Source organism: Phaseolus vulgaris, chromosome 9 (assembly GCF_000499845.2).
Source record: "Phaseolus vulgaris cultivar G19833 chromosome 9, P. vulgaris v2.0, whole genome shotgun sequence".
Lineage (NCBI taxonomy): Eukaryota > Viridiplantae > Streptophyta > Magnoliopsida > Fabales > Fabaceae > Phaseolus > Phaseolus vulgaris.
The window spans coordinates 7,276,652-7,302,453 of record NC_023751.2 but is presented as its reverse complement, the minus strand read 5'-3'; the positions used below and the strand labels follow the sequence as shown (position 1 = coordinate 7,302,453).

Below are 25,802 nucleotides of genomic sequence, written 5' to 3'. Positions count from 1 at the left end.
TGAATGAAGAAGTTGTTTAGTCCATGTTTCGAAAATGCCACAGGTGTGGAGAACACCGGTAATCAGCTAAGCCATTATTTCCTAAAGCAAAAGCTATTGTGGACTAAAAAAATTATGATATAATGTGGAAAAAGATGAAGAATTAATGTGATGAAAATTAACTTGAAGATTAAACAGTTGAAACTTAGTAGGTATATATATTTATTAGTTCTTCCCTTGGGTATTTGAACTTTCTGAAGTGGCTGCTGTTTCAGAGGAGATACGCTGCTGACTCTGTGAATCTGATCATGATCACCACATAATTAATAAACAACAATTGAATTTATGCTAAAAATAGAGATCATAAGCAGATACATAAATGATAGCTACCAATCTCATTTTTGTCAATTATTTTATTATTACTGTATAATATTTTGGCACACAGGCAAAGAAAGAATAGCAAACGAAAGAAGACTGTAAAAAAAAAGGCAAACAAAGTAAGACCACGGCTATTCACTCCTATCTCACTTGCCATTAAGCCAATTGTTTAGTTCCATAGGAAAGACACATTTGACAGGATCTTCCATACACATGTACCTTTTGTTGGTAGGTGTATGAAAATTGAGTGAAATGGAAAAACTGTTTTTCATTGTTATCAGTAGATAAAAAGGGTGAAAAAAAAGTAAGTACTTCAAATGGTTACTAGCTTCTCTAAAATAATGAGATGTGTGTAAGGTAAACAAATAAAATCACATATTTATTCTGTAACTTGCTTTATTTAAATTTAATATTGATTGCATCTTTACTTAATCTTTATACATATTTTCTCATGCATGTCAGAGAAGCTAGCCAAATGCGTTTTAATCATCACTTTCATACAATCAGAATGATCCAAATCTGCACTACGAAGTGCAAAAAGATGTACGACTAGCCCATCACATTTTTACGTTTCAATTGAATGAAGTAAGATGTCTTTTCAGTTCTGTAAAATACAGAAATTTTAGAAGTTGATCCAGCAGAAATTGTACTCACAGAGGGGGTGAAAAAAAGGTTGTGTTTGCTTTGATCTGTGATGGTCTCATTGATTCAAAAATAAAAGTTATATATATTATCTAACATGCATGTGGACCAACACATGAATGCCAGAAGATTTGGCTGCTTTGAAGAATTAACTAGTTATATATATAAAAGAATTAACCACTCCATTTTATTTTTGCTTCTGAAACCACATGTATCCACTGTTACTTTACACGATGACCCTCTCTCCCTCTGTCACGACTTTCCACATTGACCCATTGATTCATGGAACAACCGAGACAGCTCATTCACATGGCTCTGTGGTTGCCCATGTGGACCCCATGCCCATATATTGCAGCCAAATCATAATATACAGTGTGTCAGTAAGTGCATCATAATTCATCTCTCTCTCTCTCTCTCTGTGCATCTCTGCCTCTCTCACTCGCGCACCATCTCTGTGGTACGTGTGTGAATGAAATATGTTTTTGAAAGAAAGAATAAGATGATCAAAAGTAACTAAACTAAATAAAGAGTATAAGGGATCAATTAAAGCTACCACTTGGAGAAGGAAAGTTTTGGCTCATTGGTGATTGTTGGAGTGGGCGATATCCAGAGAATGAGACTTCCACGGGTGTAGGATAGTACAGATAAGATGGTCCAGGTGATAGGCGATTTGCCTGGGGTGAGGAAAATGTGCTTCTTGGTGCTTGCACAGAGTAACCATAGTAATATGGGGTGCTCATGGTGGAAGATGATGCTCCATAGACTTGTTGATAGTATTGTGGTTGCTGAATCTGTGGATTGTACAATGTGGCCTGTTTTCATACAATCGATAATTAAGTTAGCATTATCCAACTGTTTTCCACTAATACTTGCTAAATTCAGATATGATAATTAAAATCTACATGTTGCCAATTAGTTAATGAGAGAGAAACAGACTTACTTGGTGGTGGTATCCATAATCAGGGGTGTAGGTTGTATAGCTGAGAGAGAGAGAGAGTAAAGTCGAAAGGAATTTAATCAGTGGGAAAATAAAAAAGGAAATGTGTAAATTGCATGCATTAGTGCATTTTTGTTTCAGAATAAAGTAATGATTCAAAATGGCATGCAGTTGTGAATTATGTAATGTTTTTAGGGTAACTTCAGTATACGTCGTATATTGTCGTGGGTCCCCCATTGATCAGAGAGAGAGAGAAATAAATGTTTGGCTGCTAAAATTGAGGCCTGGTACACATAGTTCCTAAGTTTAAATTTACTGTGACTTAATTGGGTGGTTGCTCTCTTTTAGATATAATGTGCATATTATGAACAATTGGTTGCCCAGTAAGCAGAAAAGGAAGGAGTATATAAAGAGAAGTAAGAAAGAAGGAATAGCTTTAATGTCAATATCTCAAGTATGTCAATAAGAATGACAAAGGTGGTATAGTAATTAATATATTCGCATACATGCATGAATATAGGAGCAAGTAAAATTCATAAGCTAAGCTAAGGTTAAGCTGATGACTCACCCTCTTTTTGAAGAAATGAAACTGTAATCACTGTCACTGTATATATGCAACTCATCAAATTGAATAACCCATTCAGAATCACAATAGTTGAGTATAATAGCTTTTCCTTTAGTGTAAAGCATCTAAAGTTAATATTAGCATTTTCTAGTCAAAGGTACCAGCTAGAAAAAGTCTGCATCTCTATACCTTTTATAAAATTTTCCCATGCCTAGTTTTGAACTTGAAGCTAAATTTTTACATTTATAGTATTTCAGAGCCCTGAAGTGTACATGGTGGTGTGAAAATGACTCAATGATCGAGAACATGCAAAAGTACCGAAACTGTGGGATTTATCTTGTACAAGATCATAAATTAAATTAATTGTTGAAGGACCACAGAGACATATATACACGTATACGCACTGTCAGGGGTCACATATATACTTAGCTGTTATCACTAGGACTTTTACTATTACGTAGTTGTATATCTATATCAATGATGCTACGTATGTAATTAAGTCTCCATACGCTTAATTCGCATTTACAAATTTAAAATTATTACTAACAGAGATGCTATACATACACAGATTTACTACAGAAAGATGAGGCCAAAAATAATAAAAGCATATGATTAATGAGGTAAGAAAATGCAGTTGATTAAGCATTAAGGAAGTGAGATGAGATTATGGAAAATAGAAGGAGAAATAATTAACGTTATGTGGATGTGGATGTGGATGGCAGAGCAACCTTTTGCCATTTGTACTTTATCTACGATATGATTTTTAGGCTGACACTGATGCCTACTATAACTGGTGAGGAGCAGTGAGCAACATATGCAGACAGTAAGATGTAGTGCGTCCACATGCACTTCACCATTAACATCATGGACCAGTTCCTTTTGACTATGAATGTGCTATCAAATTATGATTTATTATTGTCTCCACTGAATGAACAAAGCTAACTCAACTCACCCATATGGTGGATACAGAACAGCAGGTGCTGGCGGCAGCGACGGCGGCGGTCCCGCTCCCGGAACACTCTGTGCTGTTCCTCCTCCACCTTGAACTATATTCCTCCCTGCAATTCCACCCACCACAAACCTTGTCATACCAAATGACACAGAATATAATTTCTTATTTTCTTCTATTAAAAGTGGTGAACATATATTGATAAAAAAAAGTACTTGGATGTTCACATATCAAAAGACACACATGTATCAAATGATGCATTCCAAAAGAAAACTATGTACTAAATAACTCAGTTATACGTTAAGAGAGATACTAATATATCAAAGGATGTAAATTATAACCTCGAGGTGGTGAAGGTCGAGTCCTTCCCAGAGAAGCAATATTACAATTTGCTCTTCTGCCATCTATTATTGGATTTGGATCAGCACATGCTCTCCTTGCTGATTCTTGGTCGCAGAATGTTACCTGTTGTTTGATTCATATACAGTTCTGTTACTTGTAGATATATAAAGATGAAATAAATATTAACTTGGTGGCGTTGAAGGTATGTGAAGCGTAGAGATGAAGAGAAAGTGAGCACATACGAATCCGTAGCCTTTGGATTTTCCGGTGTTCTTGTCAGTGATTATGACAGCTTCAAGAATGTCGCCGAACTGCTGGAAATATTTGCGCATTTCTTCGGTGGGAGTCTCCCAGGCCAGTCCTCCCACGAACAGTTTGGTGAAGGTTGTGTCTCCGAAGGGTGACCGATAATGCGGGTGGTGATGGGCCATGGCTTCCAGAGAAGAAATGGGCCTTGTTTGTGCATGAAGACTTGCTGTCTCACTCATTGAAGCTCTTTCTTCTACTCTTCTGAAGGCCAAAATTCCATAAAAACTTTTTCCTATGTGCTATATATGTGTGCCTTCCTCCCTAGTCTCTTGGTTTTGGCAGCAGAGGAATCATTGCATTTGAAGAGGGTGAGAGAAGAAGGTGGGCATGGTTTATGATGAGGTATTATGGTTGTTATTTGATGGTTGTTTGGAACAGAGGCGTTGGTTGATTGCAACAAAAATATATAAGGAGAGTAAACAAATTTATTTTTAATAAAAGGGTGTGTGAGTGAGAGAGATCTGACAGGTGCCAACTCTAATTTGCTGGCAAAAAAAGAGAAGGAAGAAAGACAAGGGATTTGTGTTACTATATACTAACTATCTCACTACCAGTGTCAAGTGTGTCCTCACTGTCTTTGCATTAATATACTCACTCTTACTATCCTCTCACTTTTCCTTTTCCCCCACCTTACTACTCTTAATATGCTTCTCCTTCTCTTCTTCTCCCTTGTTGGATTTTTCGCTTCGCTTTTTCTGTAACTCAACCACATTTACCAAACTTCCTTTCTTTTTCTTTTCTCTTTGAAAATATTTTACAACCATTCCTCTCTACTACGCTCTTTTAAATTACCCTTTAACTCAAATAAAAGGAGATATGGACCCTCTCACCATAATTCAATTCAATGACTCATTTTACATTTTAAAGAGCTGGTGCAAATAATTGATTGGAAGGGCAAAGGTGCCTCTTTTTCTGATATAAGTAATTTTTTATTTTATGTTTGAACTTTTTATGTATGAATCTAAAAAATTCTTCTTAAACTATTCAGCCTTCTTGAGAGGACATTTTCCTTTGCTGAGTGAGTTGAAAAATTTAGATTGATGATAATAATATATCAAATCAAGCATTATTTGTCATTTGGTATATAAGCATGGATTGTTTCTCAAAGTTTTTATACTATCTGCATCTTTCCGTGTGGTTTGTTACCGGAGGAGTCAAAAGTTGTGCATGATAAGAAAAGTAAATATGATTTTAAATTTAAATTGAATCTCTTAAATTTCTTGTTCCTTACCAGTTTTGTATTATGTTTGATTATGGTAATAAGAAAGTACTACGGTTTTGAACTGCAGCAATCTAACACACCGTTTTCCTTTTATGTTGGGACCAAACATATCCCACATGATCCCATGTTCCTGTGGCTCAATCCGCAAGTCAAAAACTATCGGCAAATCAACCAAAACGAATAGGAACGGTAACAGTTGAGGTTTGATAGGAAGCAAAGAAAAGGATAGAGTTGAGTTGTAGATTAAGGGCAATGGAAAATGATGAGAAAACAAAATTAAATTCTGTTTTCATGAGTTATGTATATATGTAATATTGTATCTATCACCATCGTATCATTCCCTTGTCAATCGTGATTGGTGACACTAACAATCTGTAATACCGACCATAACATAGCATAACATGGCACACATATATTTTATTAATAATGGTAGACCATTATGTTGTCCACAACCCCACGAGAAATGAGAAACACAATATTAAGAATACTTTTCGAGGATGATTCTCCTCCCACAGTTATAGTTGGATGATACATGTTTGGCACTCTGATGGTGTTGTTGTAGAACTTGGGTTTAATGATTATGCAGTGCATGACTTTTTTTACAAGTGAGCGTGAGCACACGCACACACACACATTGAGATAGACATATAAAGAGAAAAGAAGGAGTGATTATCTAAGTTGTTGGCAGCGTTAGGGACGAGGAGACAGCTATAAGGAGGCTTTAGTTTTATGTTAAAAACTCTGCAAAACAATAAGTTAGTCCGTGAACTGGCAGTCCTCTCCACATGGGGTCTTATCAGTGCTCAAGAACTATGAGCTGTATTTCCATCTACTTGCTTTTATACTCAAGGGATATTATTTTAGGAACATACACATTATATGTGACCCCCCAACCTAGCTTTCATCAACCAACACCCACCAATCAATCACCATTTAAGCTTGCAAAAACCCCTCTACCTTTCTCCATATAAACCTTCCTTTTCTAATCTTTTCTTCCACTTTCAGGGCCCTCTTTCACAAAACATGCTTCTTCTTCAACTCATCAACTCTCCCCCTTCTTCTACTCTCACTCTCACTCACTCTCACTGTCATTCAAACAAATTCCTTCTCTGTTTCTCGCAAACATAGATATGTAAACACCTTCACAATCTAATTAGTTAACATATTATATATATGTATAACATTTTTCTCTCAAATTCTTATTAATTCCCACATTTTACAATCTTTACACTAAAACATTTGTAACGTTAACTAACTCTACTTTTTTTTATACCTATTAGATGTAAGAAATTTTAGACTTTCACCTTATTTGTGTTGCCTGCTCCAACCAAAGAAAAAAAAGTAAGAAGACTTTGTATGTAGAAAAAAAATAGCTTCAAAATAGAGTTTTACAACCGTCATTTATCTTCCCTACAATGACAAGATGAGTAAGAAAGATAAAATAAATAATCATGTTTCTTCTATCCTTCTAGCTAGAATCATGATATCTACTCATTCTTCTTTAAATCTAAGCTCTTGCATTATTATATCTTTTTAGTTTTCTCTTTGGCTTGAGTCAAGAAAATTAAGAAAAAAAAAATATGGTTATTCTCCCATTTAAGTCTTGGGCACAATATCTATGCATTATTCTTTAATGCTAAGTTCTTTATGTTTCTCTCTTGGGTTTGAGTTACTTCAAATTGAGGCTTCTCTTTCAATTTTAATAGATAATAATGTCTAGTGTTAGTGTTATGAAATTGTTTTCAATATTGGATAGAGTTTGATGACTTTTTACGGCAAGTGCACCGCGTTTGTCAGAAGTAATAATTGTCCCTAAGGACGGATATCGATCCCACAAAGAACAGTGAATCATTGAGTACAATATTCGCTAAATATAACAACAGAACAATAAAAAAGAGTGTGAAGTGATTATGTTGGCACTGATCAATAAGAAAACAAACAAAGAATTAGTTGCTTCAATTGGAAAAATTGGGATTAAGTTTCATCTCTCTCACTCTCATGTATTTTGATTAGCATGTTAATATTAAGTTCTTTAATTGAAATTGATGCCCGTATAAAAATCATTTATATCGATTCCTCGCATATAAAATCCTTAAGAATGTTCCCTACCTATCGATCCCTCGCATACTTATAAGAACAACTTAGAACGAAGCTCAGACGTTTAATAGCAATTAACATTTCAAGTCTATTCCTAGCACTCAAATATGTTAAGTATTGTTGTTTAGGTCCGAACCCTAAAAATACCTCCCGGTCAGATTTAAGATTCTCAATTTGTCACGGAAAATTAAAAGTAAAACAACAATACCAATAATCAATCAAGAACTGAATATTAATATATAAAATATCACCTCAATACATAAGAGTTTGAGCAGATTACTCCCAATCCCAAAGGATAGAATTAGCCACGCATACTTCTATCACCTTCCCTTCTCCCAATTGGGTTACAATTCACTCTATGGTGTTTTCCTCTCAATCTGGCACGCTAAGGTTGAGCCTCTAGCCCTCTATTTATCCTAGTTTTCTAGGGTTAGGTTGTTTATTGTGTCGCGCTAATGGGCTAAATGATAAAACATAAAAAGGCCCAATGTTTCTTTCTTTCTTTTTTTCTTTCATTCTGGGACCTTCATAACATAAAAAATGTAAAAAGGTATAAATTCATAAATTATGGATTATTTTATATGTAAATTAGCAATAAATCCTCATAAGTGCCTATATTTTAATATGAAATATTACTGAAATTAGACACTTATCAACGAGGTTTGTTGAAATGACATCACTAGATTCAATCATTAAATTTGAGATATTGTCCACTTTAAAGTTTAAAACTCCGTCACAATTTTATTTTTAAAAGACACTTCAGAAGATTAAGGGAGGAAGATATATTTAAATTGTCATTGGTCTTGATTCCTAAGGGATGTGAGACTATTAGGTGTATCAGAACAAGACTAATGAAAAACATCTTTCTTAAAACACTCTTTAATAACTCTGTTTTATTTTCTTGATTTTAAAATTGTATACTCTCAAGGTCAATCTTTGAGGGTTTATCAAGATCTGGATTGCATTATGAGTTATGATTCCTCATTTTTATTTAAAGTCCTATAATAGATGGTTGGTGTTAGGGTGTGAGGATGGAAAAAAACATTTAAATTTAATTGGTATCTAATTAGTTAGCAAGGTTTTTGCTACCAAATTTAGAATATAAATAATTGGTAGTTAAAACATTGGTAGTAAAGTATATACCAATTTAGAAACTATTTATCAATAATAGAAACTGTAAGAACTAATTGAAGAAAATAACAGGAGGCAAAAAGTTGTAGCAACTGATTGAATATAATTGCACAAAATTGCAAAAATTGCAAATCTGCTGAACTGATCTCATTCATTTTGATTTACTTCAATAATATATATATATATATATATATATATAAATTACAAATACTGAAAGCTATAAAATAGGATACTAACTGCCCTGAGCATTAATGCAATAATAACAATGGACTCTAATTTAGTCACTATAGCAACTAATTTTTTTTTTTTCTAAAATTAGTTTTTATTTAATAATTTTCTAGTAGTGATAAGTTAAAAAATATTGTACACATAATTGTTAATCTTTTCTTTATAAGCATTATATTAACTATTTTAATTTTTATAACAATTTGTTTGCCATTCATATCAATTACATGGAGTGAACTACAAATCTTTAAATTAAAGGTTCAAAGACTATTGAATTCTTGGTATTGTTTGTAGTTTTGTTGATTTGGATATTCTCATAAATTAACAAGAAAAAGTTTAAGTTACTCAACTACCTATAAGCTCTTAATCATGTACTAATACAATTTTCTCAGTTAGATCAAATTTTCTTACTTTTATTCATATTTTTAGCCTTAAAAAGTTTTACAAAGTCTTTATCCTTAAAAGAATGTTGAATTGTTAATTTTTACAACTACGATAAAAATTATGTTTTTTTGTTGTCACAATTGACAACTTTTTTGTAGAAAAATTAATGATGTTATTTTGTGCCTAAGAAGTGTAACATAAAGATACAAATTTCACCTTTACATGCCTTATTGACGAATACAATGAGAAATTTATTCTAAGATTTTCATGACTTTATATTTAGGATTTATTATATTAGTTACGGTTGGTTAACACTTGTATGATAATTTGTAAATGTGCAGATTGATAAATACAAGTTAGAGATAAATGTATATAACAAAAGATATAGTGAAAAGTTGATTTTTTTGGGATGACCAGTATATTTTTTTAATTTATATAAAAAAAAATTATTGAGCTTATATAATTAATGAAAGATGTCTATATTACAATTCTAACTCCTAATAGTTCATTTAAATGTGTTACTTGTTTTAACTTGCATATATGTGAAATGATTTTCTTAGAAAGGTGATGATGATCTTAATGTATCCAAATGTGCTAAACAAAATATTAACAAGTTAGTTATATATTAGACCAAATGAGGAACACACTTTAGTATAATCAATAAGACTTTTGTTGAATGCTCCAAATTTTATTGACCAAGTTTATGATTGGAAGAAAAATCATATTATCTTTCACATTTATGGGTGTAATTAGATATACATAATCAATTGTACTATCACACAGGATGTCTACTTATGGTCATGTTGTTTTTTTTTTACCCGTCACATATTATGGTCGAAAGTCCCGAAAGTCCAAATATTACTTGTTCCTCTACATTTAAAAGCTTCACCCAAACCTAACATATTGGCAAAATTATTCAAAATTAAGTTTTAAAAACCTTTAATTGATTTGAAAAAATAAATGTATAAGAGAAAATATTTACATATAAATAATATAACAATACTAATAGAATTAATCATGTTGAAATTTATTTCTTAATCAATGAATTTTCATTTATTAGTAATTATTTTTATCTTTGTGAAATTTTATATGTATACATTTATTTTTATCTTGTTGTTAATGTTATAGGGAAATAAAATCATTTCCACACAAATATCATAAATATCATGTGAATAAGACATTTTCGTCACACTTCACATAATACATAGTCTTTATGGTTTAACAAATAGATCTTCTATTTTTTTAGAACAACATATTTTTATAAAGAAAGGGGTTTCAAATTCATGTTTAATTTCTTTATTAGATTTTGAGTCCATTTCAAAAATTTGCTAACCTAATTAATTTTCCCATAACAAATTATACAAAAAAAAATTAAGAAAAATATTTTTAAATATGCAATTTTCACCTGGCTAAATAAATCCAACTTCAATATACAAATTTTTCATCATTTATTAACATATACTATAACTATATTATAATTTCTCAAGAGATTCTCTATAGACATTACACACTATATTTAAAGGTTTAAACATGCCAAACTTATAAAACTTTTGTGAATTAATACTCATAACTATTTTTACGTAAAAAAAATTGAGCTAATATAATCATATAAAACAATAAAATTTATCAAATATTTTTCTCTAATAAAGCTCAAAATAATAAAAGTAGTTATTTTATTTATTGTAGATACCAAATCAATTATTGAAAACCATTCACCCTCAAATCTCTATTCCTTTCCATTTCCACAGTAGAAAGAAAGACACGTTTTCTCCTCTTTTGCTTATTTTGTAGCATCAATGTCTTACTACACTAGAACCAATAAAAATGGACATCAACTATGTAACCATCAATAAATTTTCAGCTTAAGGAACCAATCCAATAATTTATTTGATAATTATTTAAATTTTTACATGTCAATTTATATTTATATTTATTTTACTAATATCTTCTATTTATTCTATTTACATGTAAATCTACATTTTTCTATATGCATGGTTAATTATATTTTTTTAGAATGTTATTAGATGTGGTTGACCTAGTCACTGTAAAGTCAAATTTCATTCACCATTACGTCGATGAAGAAAGGGTAAAATGTCTTTTGCTTTTGGAAATAACAAATAAGTATCTCTACTTTACTGTATAAACTAAGAACTAGTTTATAACTACGTTCTACTAACTACAAAGATTTCATATTTTATGGCAATGGTGTTTTTACAAAAATTGAAAAAAAAAAGGTATAATTACCTTTTAAATCCCTATATTTAGGATCAACATTCAATTTAATATAGTGATTTTAAAAAAAATAATTTGGTCCTTTTTTGTTAAAGTTTCAACAAAGGCGTTAACTGTTGATGACGTAGCGCACACAGTGGTATTAGTTTGCACATGTGGATTTAACAAAATTTTAAAGTTTGGATATTGGGAAAACAAGATTAGGGAGAGGGAGGCAGAGGTGGCGGCGACTGTGGTGGTAGAGCCAAGAAAGAGACGACAGCGACTATAGTAATAGAGTTAAGGAAGGGACAGTGACCAAGGACTAACTGTTCTAGTTATTTATGATTTCTTGAAGGATGTCTATGCAACCATTCTTTCCATTTTTCTTGTATTTCAAAACGGGCAGATTCTTCTTGTCCTGTAAGTGGTTTCATCCAATCATTCTATGCAAGTTCAAACAATTCAAATTAATTGTATGCTTTATAATTTATAATAATAATAACAATAATAATTCTTCCTTTTTCCTTTTAGTTTGTATTTGATTACAACCATATGGATCTTATGAAACTCTAGAAAATCTTGTTTCAGATATAAGGGAGGTCATGCTATAATACACTGGAAAGAGACACAACATTGCTACTCCCTAGAAGTGGAAACCAAACGTGTGTGGAATTATGTGGGAGATAACTATGTTCATAGACTTATTCAGTCCAAAACTTATGAGAATTTGGTTGAGCTGAACGCTCACTGCAATGGATGCGGAAGTTGCAGCTGTGAAGATAATGCCATGAGTGAGTTTATTCTTAATAGTAAAGTTGAAGTTGAAATGTTTTATGACTATTAGATTTATGTACTTTTACAAGGAGTTTTAATTTTTCATACATTAAATAAATCCCTTTTCTTTTTACAAATTGTCAATGAGTACAATGAATTGCTGGCTACTCAACTTGAAAACCAAAAAATAGTAAGGAGACTTCATTTGTCATTTGCTATGAATTTGCTAATATCTCTAAAAAGTGTATTGATTAATTTTTTTTCTGTGTCGAACTAAATTAAATCTAGTATTTCAAATCCTTATTAGAATAAGTAAAATAAGAATTTAAAAGAAAAGTTTTCAAAGTTGTTTAGAAGGCTATCACTCTTAAACAACAGAAGATTCAGCCCAAGATTGACAAAGGTAAGAAAAAGAATAAATGTCTGGATGGAGGGGAAAGATGGTAGGAGAGTTATTGTTTCAGACTATGAGATTAAAGAAGGGATTGTCTTTCAAAAATTGAAATAATCATCCTCAATTAGTGCTTCTCAGCTCGAAAGAAAATACAGGAATGCCTAACAAAAGAATGAGTTATTTCATTGAACACAAAAATAAGAGTGGATGGATGTATGAAAACTTCCTAGTCGTCGTTCCTCCCTTGGCTCCATTACTATAGTCATCGTCGCCCCTCTCTTGGCTCCACCACCACAGTTGTCGCCGCCTCCGTCTCTCTCTCCCTCAATCTTCTTTTCCCAATTTCAAACCCTAAAATTTTGTTCAGTTCACGTGTGCAAACTAATGTCACTGTGTACGCCACCTCATCAATATAGGGTTTAGGGTTTAATTTCGTTGGTGGAACCTTAACGGAAGGTACCAAATTAAACCATTTTATAAAACCTTGGGATCAAATTAATTTTTTTTAAAACCACTATATTAAATTGAATATTGACACCAAATATAGGAACCAAAAAGGTAATTATACAAAAAAATAATAACTTATTTCATTAATATTAAAAGAGAGATAAATACTTATGGTGGAGTACCCCTACATTGAAACACTTCAACTCATTTTTACATGTTTTTCCTATCATATTTACATGTTTTTCCTATCATACACTGCAAGAAAATCATTAAATAGAAAACAATTTTAGAAACAAAAAATAATTAGTTGCTATATTATTAAATTAGAGACCATTTTAGAGACTAAAAAAACTTTTGGTTTCTAAATTAGTTTTTATTATTAAATAGTTTCTAAATTGGTATCTAAATAGCTACCAAGGTTTTTGCTACCAAATTTAGAATATAATTAATTGGTAGTTAAAATATTGATAGTTTATTAGATACCAATTTAGAGACTATTTATCAATAATAGAAACTAATTTAGAAACCAATAATTTTTTTAGTCTCTAAAATAGTTTCTAATTTAATCACTATAACAACTAATTATTTTTTATCTCTAAAATTGATTTTTATTTAGTGATTTTCTTGTAGTGATAGTCTTGATCACTTTCTTGTGGTGAGACAAGTATTAAGATTATCCTTTGATTAATCACCTTATCCTCAATTTAAAGTTCACCAATTTAACTTTTACCAAATTAATTTTAATAAAATAAATATATTATTTTAGCAAAGTCATATAATTTATTTATAAAAAAAAATCTCAAACTAATTTGAATATCAAACTTACATAATTCATGGAGCTTCATTTCGGGCCTCAAAGTTCCACCTAAGATTCATTTTATTTTTGTTGAGATGCAAATTCCTCCACAAAAGAAAACCTCATGAGGAAAGGTACTCAGTTCCAACACTGACAGATGCCCCCTTCATGGAGAAAAAGAAGAAATTTGTGCTAGTGCTCATATTTTGTTTAGGTGCTCATATCAAGTCTTATTGTTTGACATGTTAATTCTCGAACATGTTTGATTGAAGGGTGAGAATTTGACAAAATATAATATAATGTATTTGGGGGATAAAATGGATACGAGCCTACTAGAAGTTGAACCAAATAACAAAAATGGGAAGAGAAACTTTTACCTATTATGGAATATGTGAAGCTACTTCAAATTGCCAAAGATGATTGCAAAAGGGGACATCAAAATCTCATCATTTTGTTCATATGGAATATTTGTTTTGTTACTTGCCTTTAGTTTGTGTCCCAACACCTTGTCTCTATTGAGATTTCTAATTCTTTATCTTGTGTCCACTATATTCTTTCTTATTATTTTTGTTGTTCTTCTCTTTATATTTGAGGTTGTAGCCTTGTTATGCTATTTCTTATACCACATTTATGTTATTATAATATTTTTCTTTATTGATGAAAAAAAATAAAGGATGAGATCAATTTTGTGGTAGAATGTGGTCTCACTTAAAGAATAAGTTTGTGAAGGATTAGATGTCTTTAATACTTTCTAAGGATGTAATTTAAACTTTATTATTTTTTATTTTATTTCTACTGGTACTATAATGCTAATTAAATCTTGTGTATCTAATTTATGTATTGTGTTTTGCTTTAAAGTGATTGTTTTCTAATTTATAATTAACTTTTGCAATTATATTTTAATTATTTTTAAAATTATAATGGTGGACTAACTCGTTTCTTTTCTATGCACGGTTACTTATTAGTTATTCAAGATGAGAAAATACTTTTGGGTCAATAATATGTCTTTTTCGTCTTCATTTACTAAAAAAAAAATCATCAAATACAAATCAATTTTTAGAGACCAAAATAATTAGTTGCAATAGTAACTAAATTAGAAACCATTTTAGAAACTAAAAGAAAAATTGGTTTCTAAATTAGTTTCTATTATTGTTAAATAGTTTATAAATTGGTATCTAATTAGCAACCAAGGTTTAAACTACCAATTATTTAGTTTTTAAATTTGGTCTCTAAAACCTTGGTTGCTAATTAGATACCAATTTAGAAACTATTTAACAATAATAGAAACTAATTTAGAAACCAATTTTTTTTAGTTTATAAAATGGTCTCTAATTTAGTTACTATTGCAACTAATTATTTTAGTATCTAAAAATTGGTTTCTATTTCATGATTTTCTTGTAGTGATTTAATAGTTTAAGTTTTAATAATTAGCTAGGAAGATATCAGAAATAGTTGTCATAGGCACTTCATAAGTTTAGCTAGATATATTGTTCACAATATTTTTTTAATATTAGAATAATTAAATAATTCATAGAAACCTATTTTTTGAAAAATAGAAGAACAAGTAAATACCCTCCTTAAAACAATTAGAAAGTGGCAAATACATTGAAAAAAATAGATAAAGTATAAGCTAACAAATGGTGAAAATTTTCTCAAAAGCACAAGTAAATCCGGTGCAACCAATGAAAATCATAGAAGCTCATTTAAATGTACTTGTAATCTCTCAAAAGGTCATAAATTTTTTGTTAAATAAAACTTGAGTGTTAGAGATACATAAAGTATTTTTAATTTATCATATGCGCTGGCTTGGTAATGCAAATGAAAGTGATCTTACTCTTAATAAAAAAAAATATTAACGTGATTTCAATAAGTCACGAAATAAATAAGAAATAATTTAAAGAGATAATGAGTATACAAATAATCGTACCCTTAGAAATGAAAGCTTGAATTTGTTAGATTAAGGATAAAATATGTAACTCTTTTGTACTAATCCCCCTTATATAAAACCTTTGCGCCCACCCAATGTAAAATGAGGCCAAATAATACAATTTGAAGTTACCAATTGGATTTAAAAGCTTGGACCCAAAAAAGCTTAGAGATCTCGTATGATTCTTCTTGTAACTCCATATATTCTTCTCTCATTCCATATAAAACATGAAAATACTTTTTTATTCTTTTCGTGTCATCCTCATATTTCGGATTATATAATCTGGAAATTAATCTTGAATTCAGAAATAGCTTACGCATTATGTAATTTATAATATATTTTTAAAAAATGGTATTCTGGATTATATAATTTGGAAGTCTGGATTTGATATTAGCTTTCGGATTTGTAATCCATACACGTATTTGAAAAAAGGCTTCCGGATTATTAGAAAATATTTTTGGATTATGTAATTCAGAAACTAATCATGGATCTGAAAAAAAACTTCCGGATTATGTAATCCAGAAGCTAGTTACGAATTTGGAAAAAGACTTTTGGATTACATAATCTAGAATATTAAAGAGGGACATTTTTGAAAATACGAAAATTTATGGAGGTGAAAGAAAAACATATGAAGGTGTAGGAAGAAACAGTCCTAAAACATATGCCGAAATATATCTCATATTCTGGTTGGGCTTCAAATGGAACCCAATGAATTAATCTTAGGACTGACTTCCCACACCCCTATAAATTTCAGGCTTTTTCTTCTTGCATCCCCATGATTACTACCTTCACTTCCATACTAACAAAAGAAAGATTAAAATACTCTCCCTCATTGCACCTTGTCACATTTGTCACCACTGCAACCGCCATCCCCGTTGCACCTCCAATTACCCCTTCATTCTCCATCATCGTTATACTCTTTGAGAGGAGGAAGAAGAGTGTTTGTTCTTAAAAACTCTTTTTTAGAAGATATCATATATGTTATGAAAATTTTGTTATAAAAATCCTATTACAGAGTGCATCTCATATGTTATGAAAAACTTTTTCTAGTTCACTGTGAAAAACATCTCATACATTATGGAAAACTTATTTTGAATTTTTTGTTCCATAATGTATTTTGTTATTATAGAAAACATCTCATATGTTTCGAAAAGTTTGTTTTAAAAATATTTATATCTATATATCTATATATAAATGAGATTTTTCTCTTTAACCGTTTTCAATTATTTTCTTATTTTATCTTTATATCAATATTTAGTTTTATTTTATTTTCATGGATAATAAGCTATTTTTTATTTCTTTTAAAACATTTTGTATATGTGACGTGAAATAATTTTTTTTTATATCTTCATTTCTTAAAAATTATAATTTTTATCTCATATTATTATTTAATTAATTAATATATTTTATTTAATTTTTAATGTTAAATATAACTCTGTAAATGATAAAAATAAAAAGTAAAATTATAATTTTTATCTCATTATTATTTGATTTAATTGATATTTTTTATTTAATTTTTAATATTAAATATAACTCTGTAAATTATAAAAATAAAAAAGTGTATATGATCTAAAAACTCTAGAAAACTTGTTAAAAATATCCGAAAGTCACAATTACGAAATAAAAGCACAAACTTCTTCTAGCATCTTTTATTCATTATAGAATAAACTTTTCATAATGTAGAAACTAATTTAAAAAAAATTAATACAAAATGAATAGAAATATATGAGACGAAATACGAAATAAAAACACAAGCTTCTTCTAGCATCTTTTATTCATTATAGAATAAACTTTTCATAATGTAGAAACTAATTTAAAAAAAAATTAAATAGGAATATATGAGACGAAATCCTGAATCTTTTGCAGTTAGTCTAGGATGATGGACCATTTACACTAAACATCCATATATTGTAGGAAAGAGACAACATAAACATGGTTCTTAAATAAAAAATTTATATATTTAAATTTTATATTTTAAAATTAAAAAAATATATATATTATACGACAATTTCTAAAAATTAATATATGACATATTCTCATTATTTATGTAAATTACAATATGCGTTGTTTATGTTAATAATATTACTATTAAAAGAATTATTTTTATATTAAAAAATCATATTTGTTTTAAAAAAATTATTTTGTATTAAGTGGCTTACAAAGAATAAAAAATATTACTAAATTGTAATGGACATATCATTAGTTTGGTGGGAAACAAACGAGAGAATACCTGAACTAAAAAATGCTTCAAAAATACAAAAAACAAACTTTATTTAGCTTTTATATGGCTCGAACTCTCAATTGGGGTGGTGGCGCAGTTGGCTAGCGCGTAGGTCTCATAGCTTCTGAGTGATCCTGAGGTCGAGAGTTCGAGCCTCTCTCACCTCATATTGTTTTCATTTTAAACTTTTTTTTGTTAAATTAAAAACTGGGTCTGTTTCTTGAGTTATCGAAGTAATTTAGACTGAGTTATAGAAAAAGACAGTTTTGTAATTGAATTGTTTTGTATTTGAAGAATGTAATAAATACTCCAAGTGGTAGTAAATTGACTGGATTTGAGTAAAACAGATTATGCTTACCAACTCACTTTTTATACTCTTTATTGAACATATTATGTTGTATTAGTTAAAATTTATCAAACAAATTATTAGGGTCACATTTTATTTAATAACTATATAATTATCAATAAAATATAATCTGTAAAATGTTGTAAAACTGAATCTATAATATCGCAAAAGATAGAGAATGAAGTTTTGATTCACGAACCCGATATTAAGAGTTCAGTTTCGTTGTTGTGCGATTTGCGAAAATTCTTGTGAAGGCGTTCTGATTCTCTTGAAACTCTTCTTGTGTGTGGGATCTTCTTCTACACTCACGATCTTTGCAAGGCAAGTGTTTCGCGCGCAAAATTGGGACTTGCAAAGACTCGACTATTCTTCTCGAGAAGTTGGACAGCTAGAAGGGGTTGTTGCATTTTTTCCACTATAAAGAGGGTTCATTCTCTCATCTCACTCCCACCTAGCTAGTTCAATGATCAGTCACACTTTGGAAAATCAACTTTATTAGTGTATTAAAATCTTGTTTACTAAATAAAATACATCATGAAAGAATTAATCATTACTTATTTGATAACAACTATATTTGGTAAAAACAAAAGAATAATATGGAGTTACTTACTACTTCAACCAAGTATGGTGTTGAAAAGTTAAAAGTAGCAAATAGGTGCAAGAAGACGCTTGTTAGGGCAATGCTTGCGATGGAAACTACATATCTACAATATTTATAACACATATACAATAAGTTCTTGCATGAATGCATGATATCAAAAATACGGATAAAGATAACACATAGAAGCACTCTCTAACAAAAGGTAATTTAATGAAACAGAACAAAATTCCACAGCAAGAATATTAAGTAAGTTTTGTTCTACATAAAAATTCTTAAGGAAATAACCTCAAAAATTTGATAGATACTATCCTACTAGAGTATCTATCAACACAAATAGAAGTCTCACTATAACAATTAGACACTTAGATAGTAAAAAAAGTAACAAAATAACATAGAAAAATTTAACATAGTTATGTTAAATTGAAATGTTAAATAATTTTAATCTATATCCACAATAAAAAAAATTATTAATTAAATATTATAATTTAAGGTTTTTCTCATAATGAACTTTGATAGATTAAAACTAACTTTCGTAAAATACGTTTAAATAGTTGGAGAAGACATGTGAAAAATTGGGGCGAACTATAATAACAAATCAATAAATTATAGTTAATGTTTTTCTCTGACAAAAATTAAAATAAATAAATTGAAGCATTTCAGATATTGAAAAGGTTGCATATTCTCAATAATGTTCTATGTGGTTGTTGGTAGAATTTATATTTTTAAACAGAAATATTTTTATATTCTTATTATTCTGATATTACTTTTAGATGTAGTAACAGTTTCTTTCCCACTTTTTGAAGTCTTCAACGGTTAAGAAAGTTCACACACATGCATTTATATGCATGTATATTTAATTTGCAGCTGTTGATTAGCCCTTTTGAAATCTTGAAAGGAATGTCAAACAGGTAGCCTCACGGTTGCGGAAGGAATGTTGATTTTTTTTCACATGTCATTTATGATGTTTGTTTGAGTTCTTTTTAATTTTGTTTTTCTTAAATTTTTTTACTATGGTCATAGTGAAATCATAATTTTACATTCTTTTTTAAACGTTACATTTTTAAAATATTTTTATTTTATTACTTTTTCTAAGATAACATTAATTACTTATTTGTTATTATATTTTTACACTTCACATTTTTAATTAATTTACATATTTATTCACTGTAATGTATAAATGAAAAGTAAATACATATTTTATTAAAACTAAGAAAAATTATTATTTTTAATTTCTCGAAAATTATCTTACACTTAAAAACAAGGAATTGACTTAAACTTGAAAAGGAAAAAACTGAGGGTGTAATTATTCTTTGTTAAGAAAAAAAACTATGGTTAATCCCTGTATAAGTGTTTTAGTCTCTGAAATTTATTAGGTTGGTGTACTAACTGAAATTCAAAATTTCCCTAAGCGTAGTTAAACACAATAAAGAATTGGTAGATAACCTATATAAAAATATTCTAATAATTAATTCAATACATAATTTACCCGAATAATATTATTGTAAGATTATGAGCCGGGTCCAATATATTATGTTGAAAGAATTTGATGTCGATTTTGTTTTAAAGAGACTTTATGCGTCTTGAGATAATCATGAAATCCATGAAAGTCAGCGTATAAATAAAGGAAAGCATTTATTATGAAGAATGATAAAAAATAAGACTAGATACAGCAGGTTGAATATATATATATATATATATATATATATATATATATATATACTAGAGAAGCTCCTAGATAGAAACATACAACACATTAGGTTAAGAACACATTTGTTCTTGACCACCTTAAATATTCTAGGTTTTAGGTCGCCTACTAACTTGTCCAAAACAATTATGAAATAAATACCAACCTCATAATAATAGTGACTATATTTATAAGGTTTTAGGTCGCCTACTAACTTGTCCAAAACAATTATGAAATAATACCAACCTCATAATAACAGTGACTATATTTATAAAATTTCAATGAATTGAACTCTTTGCACGAAGTTTAAGGTTTCAAAAGAATATAATTTCTTTCTCATAACTTCATATTATAACATAGTCTTATCTTCAAAATCTTCCTGTTAAATGTTATTCTAAGTTATTTAAATTTTTAATATAGAAGGTCTTTATATATACTGAATCATAAGTCCAAAATAAAGAATAGATTATCATTATATTGTTTTAAAAGTTTACATTTAAGTGTGAATCAAACTAGACTTAGAGTTTCATTTCATATCATTATTTTGTGTATGATAGATTTTACATTTTATTTTATAATAAAAAAATATTTCTTTATTTTTCTTTCATATATATATATATATATAAAGAAATCCGAGTTCATTAATGTATTGATGTAAGCGTATATCTAGAAAACACAAACATTATATATTATATGACTACAAAGCAAATAGAAAATAAGATCATTTCTTACTTATAAAAAATAAAATTTATTAAAAACTTAAGATATAATATGAGTAATGTATATAATATATAAAGAAAACATTTCTTTAAAACTATTTGTATATAATTTTTTTCATTGTTATATTAATATTTTATTTTATTATTTTATTTGAGTTGTTTTACTATTTTGTAATTGATAAAGGAGTTGGTTTTGAATTTTGAATGGTGACCGTTCATTCTTTTAGTTTTGAATTTTGAATTGTGAATGTTCTTTCTTTATCTTTCCTCTGTATGACATTTTGTTATAACATTTCTAAAAAATCTTCTAATTTCTCACATTTTCTCAGCTTCCACCTTTGATTCTTTATTTAAGTTTCAAAATATTTTAACTTCCCACTTTTTTTTATTAACCTCCATGTTTCTCCTTAATTGTTTCTTCCTTTAACTACTTGATTTAAGTGACACAATTTTTTTTAAAGAAATTGTTTTCAAATAATAAGGTGAAAGAAAGAGAGTGTCATTCTTTTTGTCCCTAAAGAGAAGCGTCATTCTTTTTAATTCCAAATTCTCCATATAATTGCTATAGTTTGCTTCCTACTTACACCAACTATCTCAAATTGAGTGAAATGACATTCAAACCTATTGAAGTCCACAAAAGATCTTCCTATCTATTTATTAGTCATCCACACCCTTAATGCATCCTTACAAACAAATAATATATGGGTACACTCTCCATGGTCAATCCACGTAAAATACATAGTTCATTCTCAACCTGTATTTCCCTATGCTGTAAATTTTCACATGTGACTAATCTTTCTTGAACAACCTGTCGAGTGAAGACTTAAGTAGAAGGTAAAGTCTTTGTTTTTCAGAAGATGTCAAAATTAAATCCTATTTTATAGATTCCAGTATGACAAAGTGGACTTTAAGTCTAACTCAACCCCATAAAACCGGCTCATAGGGTTGAGGTTTGCACCCACTTATATACAATGAAAGACTCTAATCTCTAGTCGATGTGGGATCTCCAACATCCAGTCATTGTAAAATGAATAAGATCAGTTCAGCAATTTTGCAATTTTGTGCAATTACGTTTAATTAGTTGCTACAACCTTTTGCCTCATGTTATTTCCTTCAATTAATTCCTACAGGTGGTATCAAAGCCAATTTGTTATCATGAACTCTACTCAATTATCAGTCTCTATCCTTGATGGAAAAAATTACAATCGGTGGTGTGTGCAAATGAAAGTTTTGTTTGATTATCATGAGTTATGGGATGTCGTTGAGAGTGGAGTGTCTACAGCTAATGCAACTGAGGCGCAACGAGTAGCGCATCGTGATCAGAAGAAGAAGGACAATAAGGTTTTGTATCTCATCCATCAAGGGATGGATGACGAGACGTTTGAATAGATAGAAGGAGCAAAACCTGCAAGTGAGGTTTGGACCATTTTGTCAACCAATTATAAGGGTGATGACAAGATCAAGAGGGTGCATCTTCAAACCCTAAGACACCAATATGAATTGCTGTAGATGGAAACCATAGAGACTGTTTATATAAATAAAGTTTTTGCCTTAACAAATCAGATGAAGACCAATGGTGAAACACATTCGGAGCAGGCAAAGGTGGAGAAGATTTTGAGATCTTTAACTCCCAGATTTGAACATGTTGTTGTCGCAATTGAAGAGGCCAATGACATTTCAAAATGACGCCTGGTTCCCTATGAGCGCATGAGCAGCGGATGAATGACAATAATATTGAAAAACCAATTGACCAGGCTTTACAAGCACAAGCCTCAATTGGTAGCTCATATCATAAACACGGTAGTTCACGAGGCAGAGGACGGAGACATGGTGGTAGTTATTTTAGCAAAGGTCGTGGTGACCAGAATCATCGAGGCGCTGAGCAAAGCAACACTGGTTCCAATCACATTCCAAGTTCAAATAACTCTTGTCGCGGAGGACGAGGAGGCATTTATAATAGATCAAATGTGGAATGTTATAACTGTCATAAACGCGACCATTATGCAAATAAATATATATCAAAAGGTGATAATCATGCTTCCAATTGTGCTCAAGAAGATAGTAATCACAAACAAGATGATCATGCAGTACTAATGACAACCACATCAAATGAAACTCCAAACAATCATACTTATAGGACGGTTAGTATTCCTATTTTATAACTTCCAGTAATTGTAATTTTATTATATATATTATTGAAGTAAATCAAATGAATAAGATCAGTTCAGCAATTTTGCAATTTTGTGCAATTACGTTTAATCAGTTGCTACAACCTTTTACCTCCTGTTATTTCCTTCGATTAATTCCTATTTATCTCCTTCGATTAATTCCTATTTATGTAACCCTCTCCATGAACCATTCAAGTATGTTTTTCCATATACCTTGGTCCCTCTAATCAATAAGTCACACATGGCCTTAGCAGTAACACTGATCCCTGGAAGACAATCAAAGGAAACAATGATGAAATATTGTTGGCGTATGCGAGAATAAATTCAAGGATGCCGGAAGAAATTCAGTGCTAGTCATGTAGTATTCTGCACTACCATTGTGCTATATAACAAAGCTCTCATTTTTATTCACTTCTCTTATGTAAAAAAAGCTAGGGGTGTTGCCCATCTAGGAGGTTCAATGCCTTTTTTTCTGTTACTGGACTATGTTTTGTTTCCTCCATCGTCACATTCTACAACTTTTTTTATACTGATTGGTCTACTTCAACTTGCACTACATTTAATTTTATTATTTTTTGGCAATCAAATTTTTTATTTGTACTTAGTTAATTTGTTATTTAAAAGATTTCTAAGGACAAAAACTAAATAATACATTTTTTAATTTATTTTTATAAAATTATTAATCATATTTCTCTTAGAAATGTCATCTTTTGAATTACAATAACCTATTAAGGTGAGTTAACCGACACTCTTACCACCACATGAATCGATGAAAGCAATAAATTTGGACCCAGATGACTCATATGTGGTCCTACATACACCTCACTTTAGTTTTGCTTTATATGCTAATAAACTGATTTATTAGCACTAGATATATAACATATTCATTACACACTAATAGGTTAAGACTCTAAAGCTCGAAATAGTTTAGTTACAATTAAATCAAGCTTAAATCGATATTGGTACAGTAATTAAATAATATTAAAACATGATAGCATAATTTCATGATGAAAATAAAATTTTAAATATTTTAATTTTTTAACATTTAATTTATTTCAAATGATTTGTTGTTTGGATAACAATATTTTTAATGTTTTTAATTTACACAGAGATATGCAATATCTAGACAACGAAGTGTGCATAGATCTACATTCATTACACAAAAATTAATATAAATTAATTTGTAGAGACCAAAATAATTAATTGTAATAGTAACTAAATTAGAGACCATTTAGAAACTAAATAAAAAATTGATTTCTATTATTGTTAAATAGTTTTTAAATTGATATTTAATTAGTAATTAAAATTTTAGAGACTAAATTTGAAAATTAAGTAATTAGTAATTAAAATCATGATTATTAATTAAATATCAATTTAAAAATTATTTTTTATTTGATGATGATTTTTTTTAGTGAAGAAAAAGCATCAAAAGAAGAAAATGAACGCCATCCAACTCCATTTTAGTATATAAGGGCTTCCATTCTACTATGAATTCTCTACACAGTATCACAAACTCGAATTACAAGGTAGGGATCTAAGATCCATCTAGATTTTCGGAATTGCAAATTGTTTCTGCTCTGTTACATCAATGTTCTTGTGAAAAAAAGTCATTAAAAAGTTCACTTGTTTTACTTTTTCTATAGCTGCATTTATTAATCGCAGATCTCCAAAAGGGTTGACTCACAATGATTACCCATAAGGTTTGAAATTTAACTTTAGTTCGCTATATCTGCGCAGAAACAGTGGGTCATTCTTATGCACTGTTACTTGTTTTTATATTCATATGTACATATTATACAGATTATAATTAAAAAAATAATAATCTTTCATTAAAATTATACTGTAACATAATTATAAAATTAATGTCTTTCATTTTATAATTGTCAACATTTTGATTTAGTGTGGGAAAAAAAATAGATTCCTTCACAATTAATGAACTTATTTGTTATACTTCCAAGATCGTGACATAGGGCAAGTGTAACGGGGTTATAAGTACACCCTCGACAACACGATATTCCAGTCTCAATCACACATGGCCTTGTAGAATAGTAAAGCTAAACGCATTTTCATATGCTACTATAGTATATATCAATATATTTCTTAACAAATGTGATATTATGAAAAATACTGCGAATATTAGCAAAACGAGTATTCTTTTACCATAAGTAATGTTTTTTTATCAGAGCAATATGAGTGTGGGTTATGACTCATCTTTAACCATTTTCTTATCATAATTGGGAGGTTAATTGTCACAATCAATTGCAATCAATGAGAGGTTAATTGTGGCTCAATTCCCTAGCACCATTTACATCTTTATTTTCCTATCTAGCACCCTTTTGTTTTTATTTCCC

At 29.7% G+C, this 25,802-nt stretch overlaps 1 protein-coding gene and 1 non-coding gene across 2 annotated transcripts; one reads left to right on the top strand and one right to left on the bottom strand.

Annotated features, from left to right (window-relative positions):
• Positions 1–4,859, bottom strand: LOC137821787 (uncharacterized). The gene is made up of 6 exons (XM_068626539.1): positions 4,035–4,859; positions 3,792–3,915; positions 3,454–3,559; positions 1,940–1,979; positions 1,553–1,811; positions 1–281 (listed from the first exon to the last, which is right to left on the bottom strand). Exons 1-6 carry the CDS (start codon positions 4,278–4,280, stop codon positions 205–207), a joined length of 852 nt encoding a protein of 283 aa, XP_068482640.1. The 5' UTR covers positions 4,281–4,859; the 3' UTR covers positions 1–204.
• Positions 4,860–18,015: 13,156 nt separating this feature from the next.
• On the top strand, positions 18,016–18,100 carry TRNAM-CAU (transfer RNA methionine (anticodon CAU)). Its single transcript is given in 2 exon segments — positions 18,016–18,053; positions 18,065–18,100. It is a non-coding gene; the product is annotated as a tRNA-Met (tRNA).
• The last annotated feature ends 7,702 nt before the right edge of the window (positions 18,101–25,802 follow it).

Excerpts from the sequence above, each read along its gene's own strand:
- LOC137821787 (XM_068626539.1), bottom strand. The coding sequence starts at position 4,280 with ATGAGTGAGACAGCAAGTCTTCATGCACAAACAAGGCCCATTTCTTCT. Across the intron at positions 3,560-3,791 it reads TCGACCTTCACCACCTCGAG|GGAGGAATATAGTTCAAGGT; the intron begins GTTATAATTTAC and ends GTGGAATTGCAG. Across the intron at positions 1,812-1,939 it reads ATTATGGATACCACCACCAA|GCCACATTGTACAATCCACA; the intron begins GTAAGTCTGTTT and ends GTATGAAAACAG.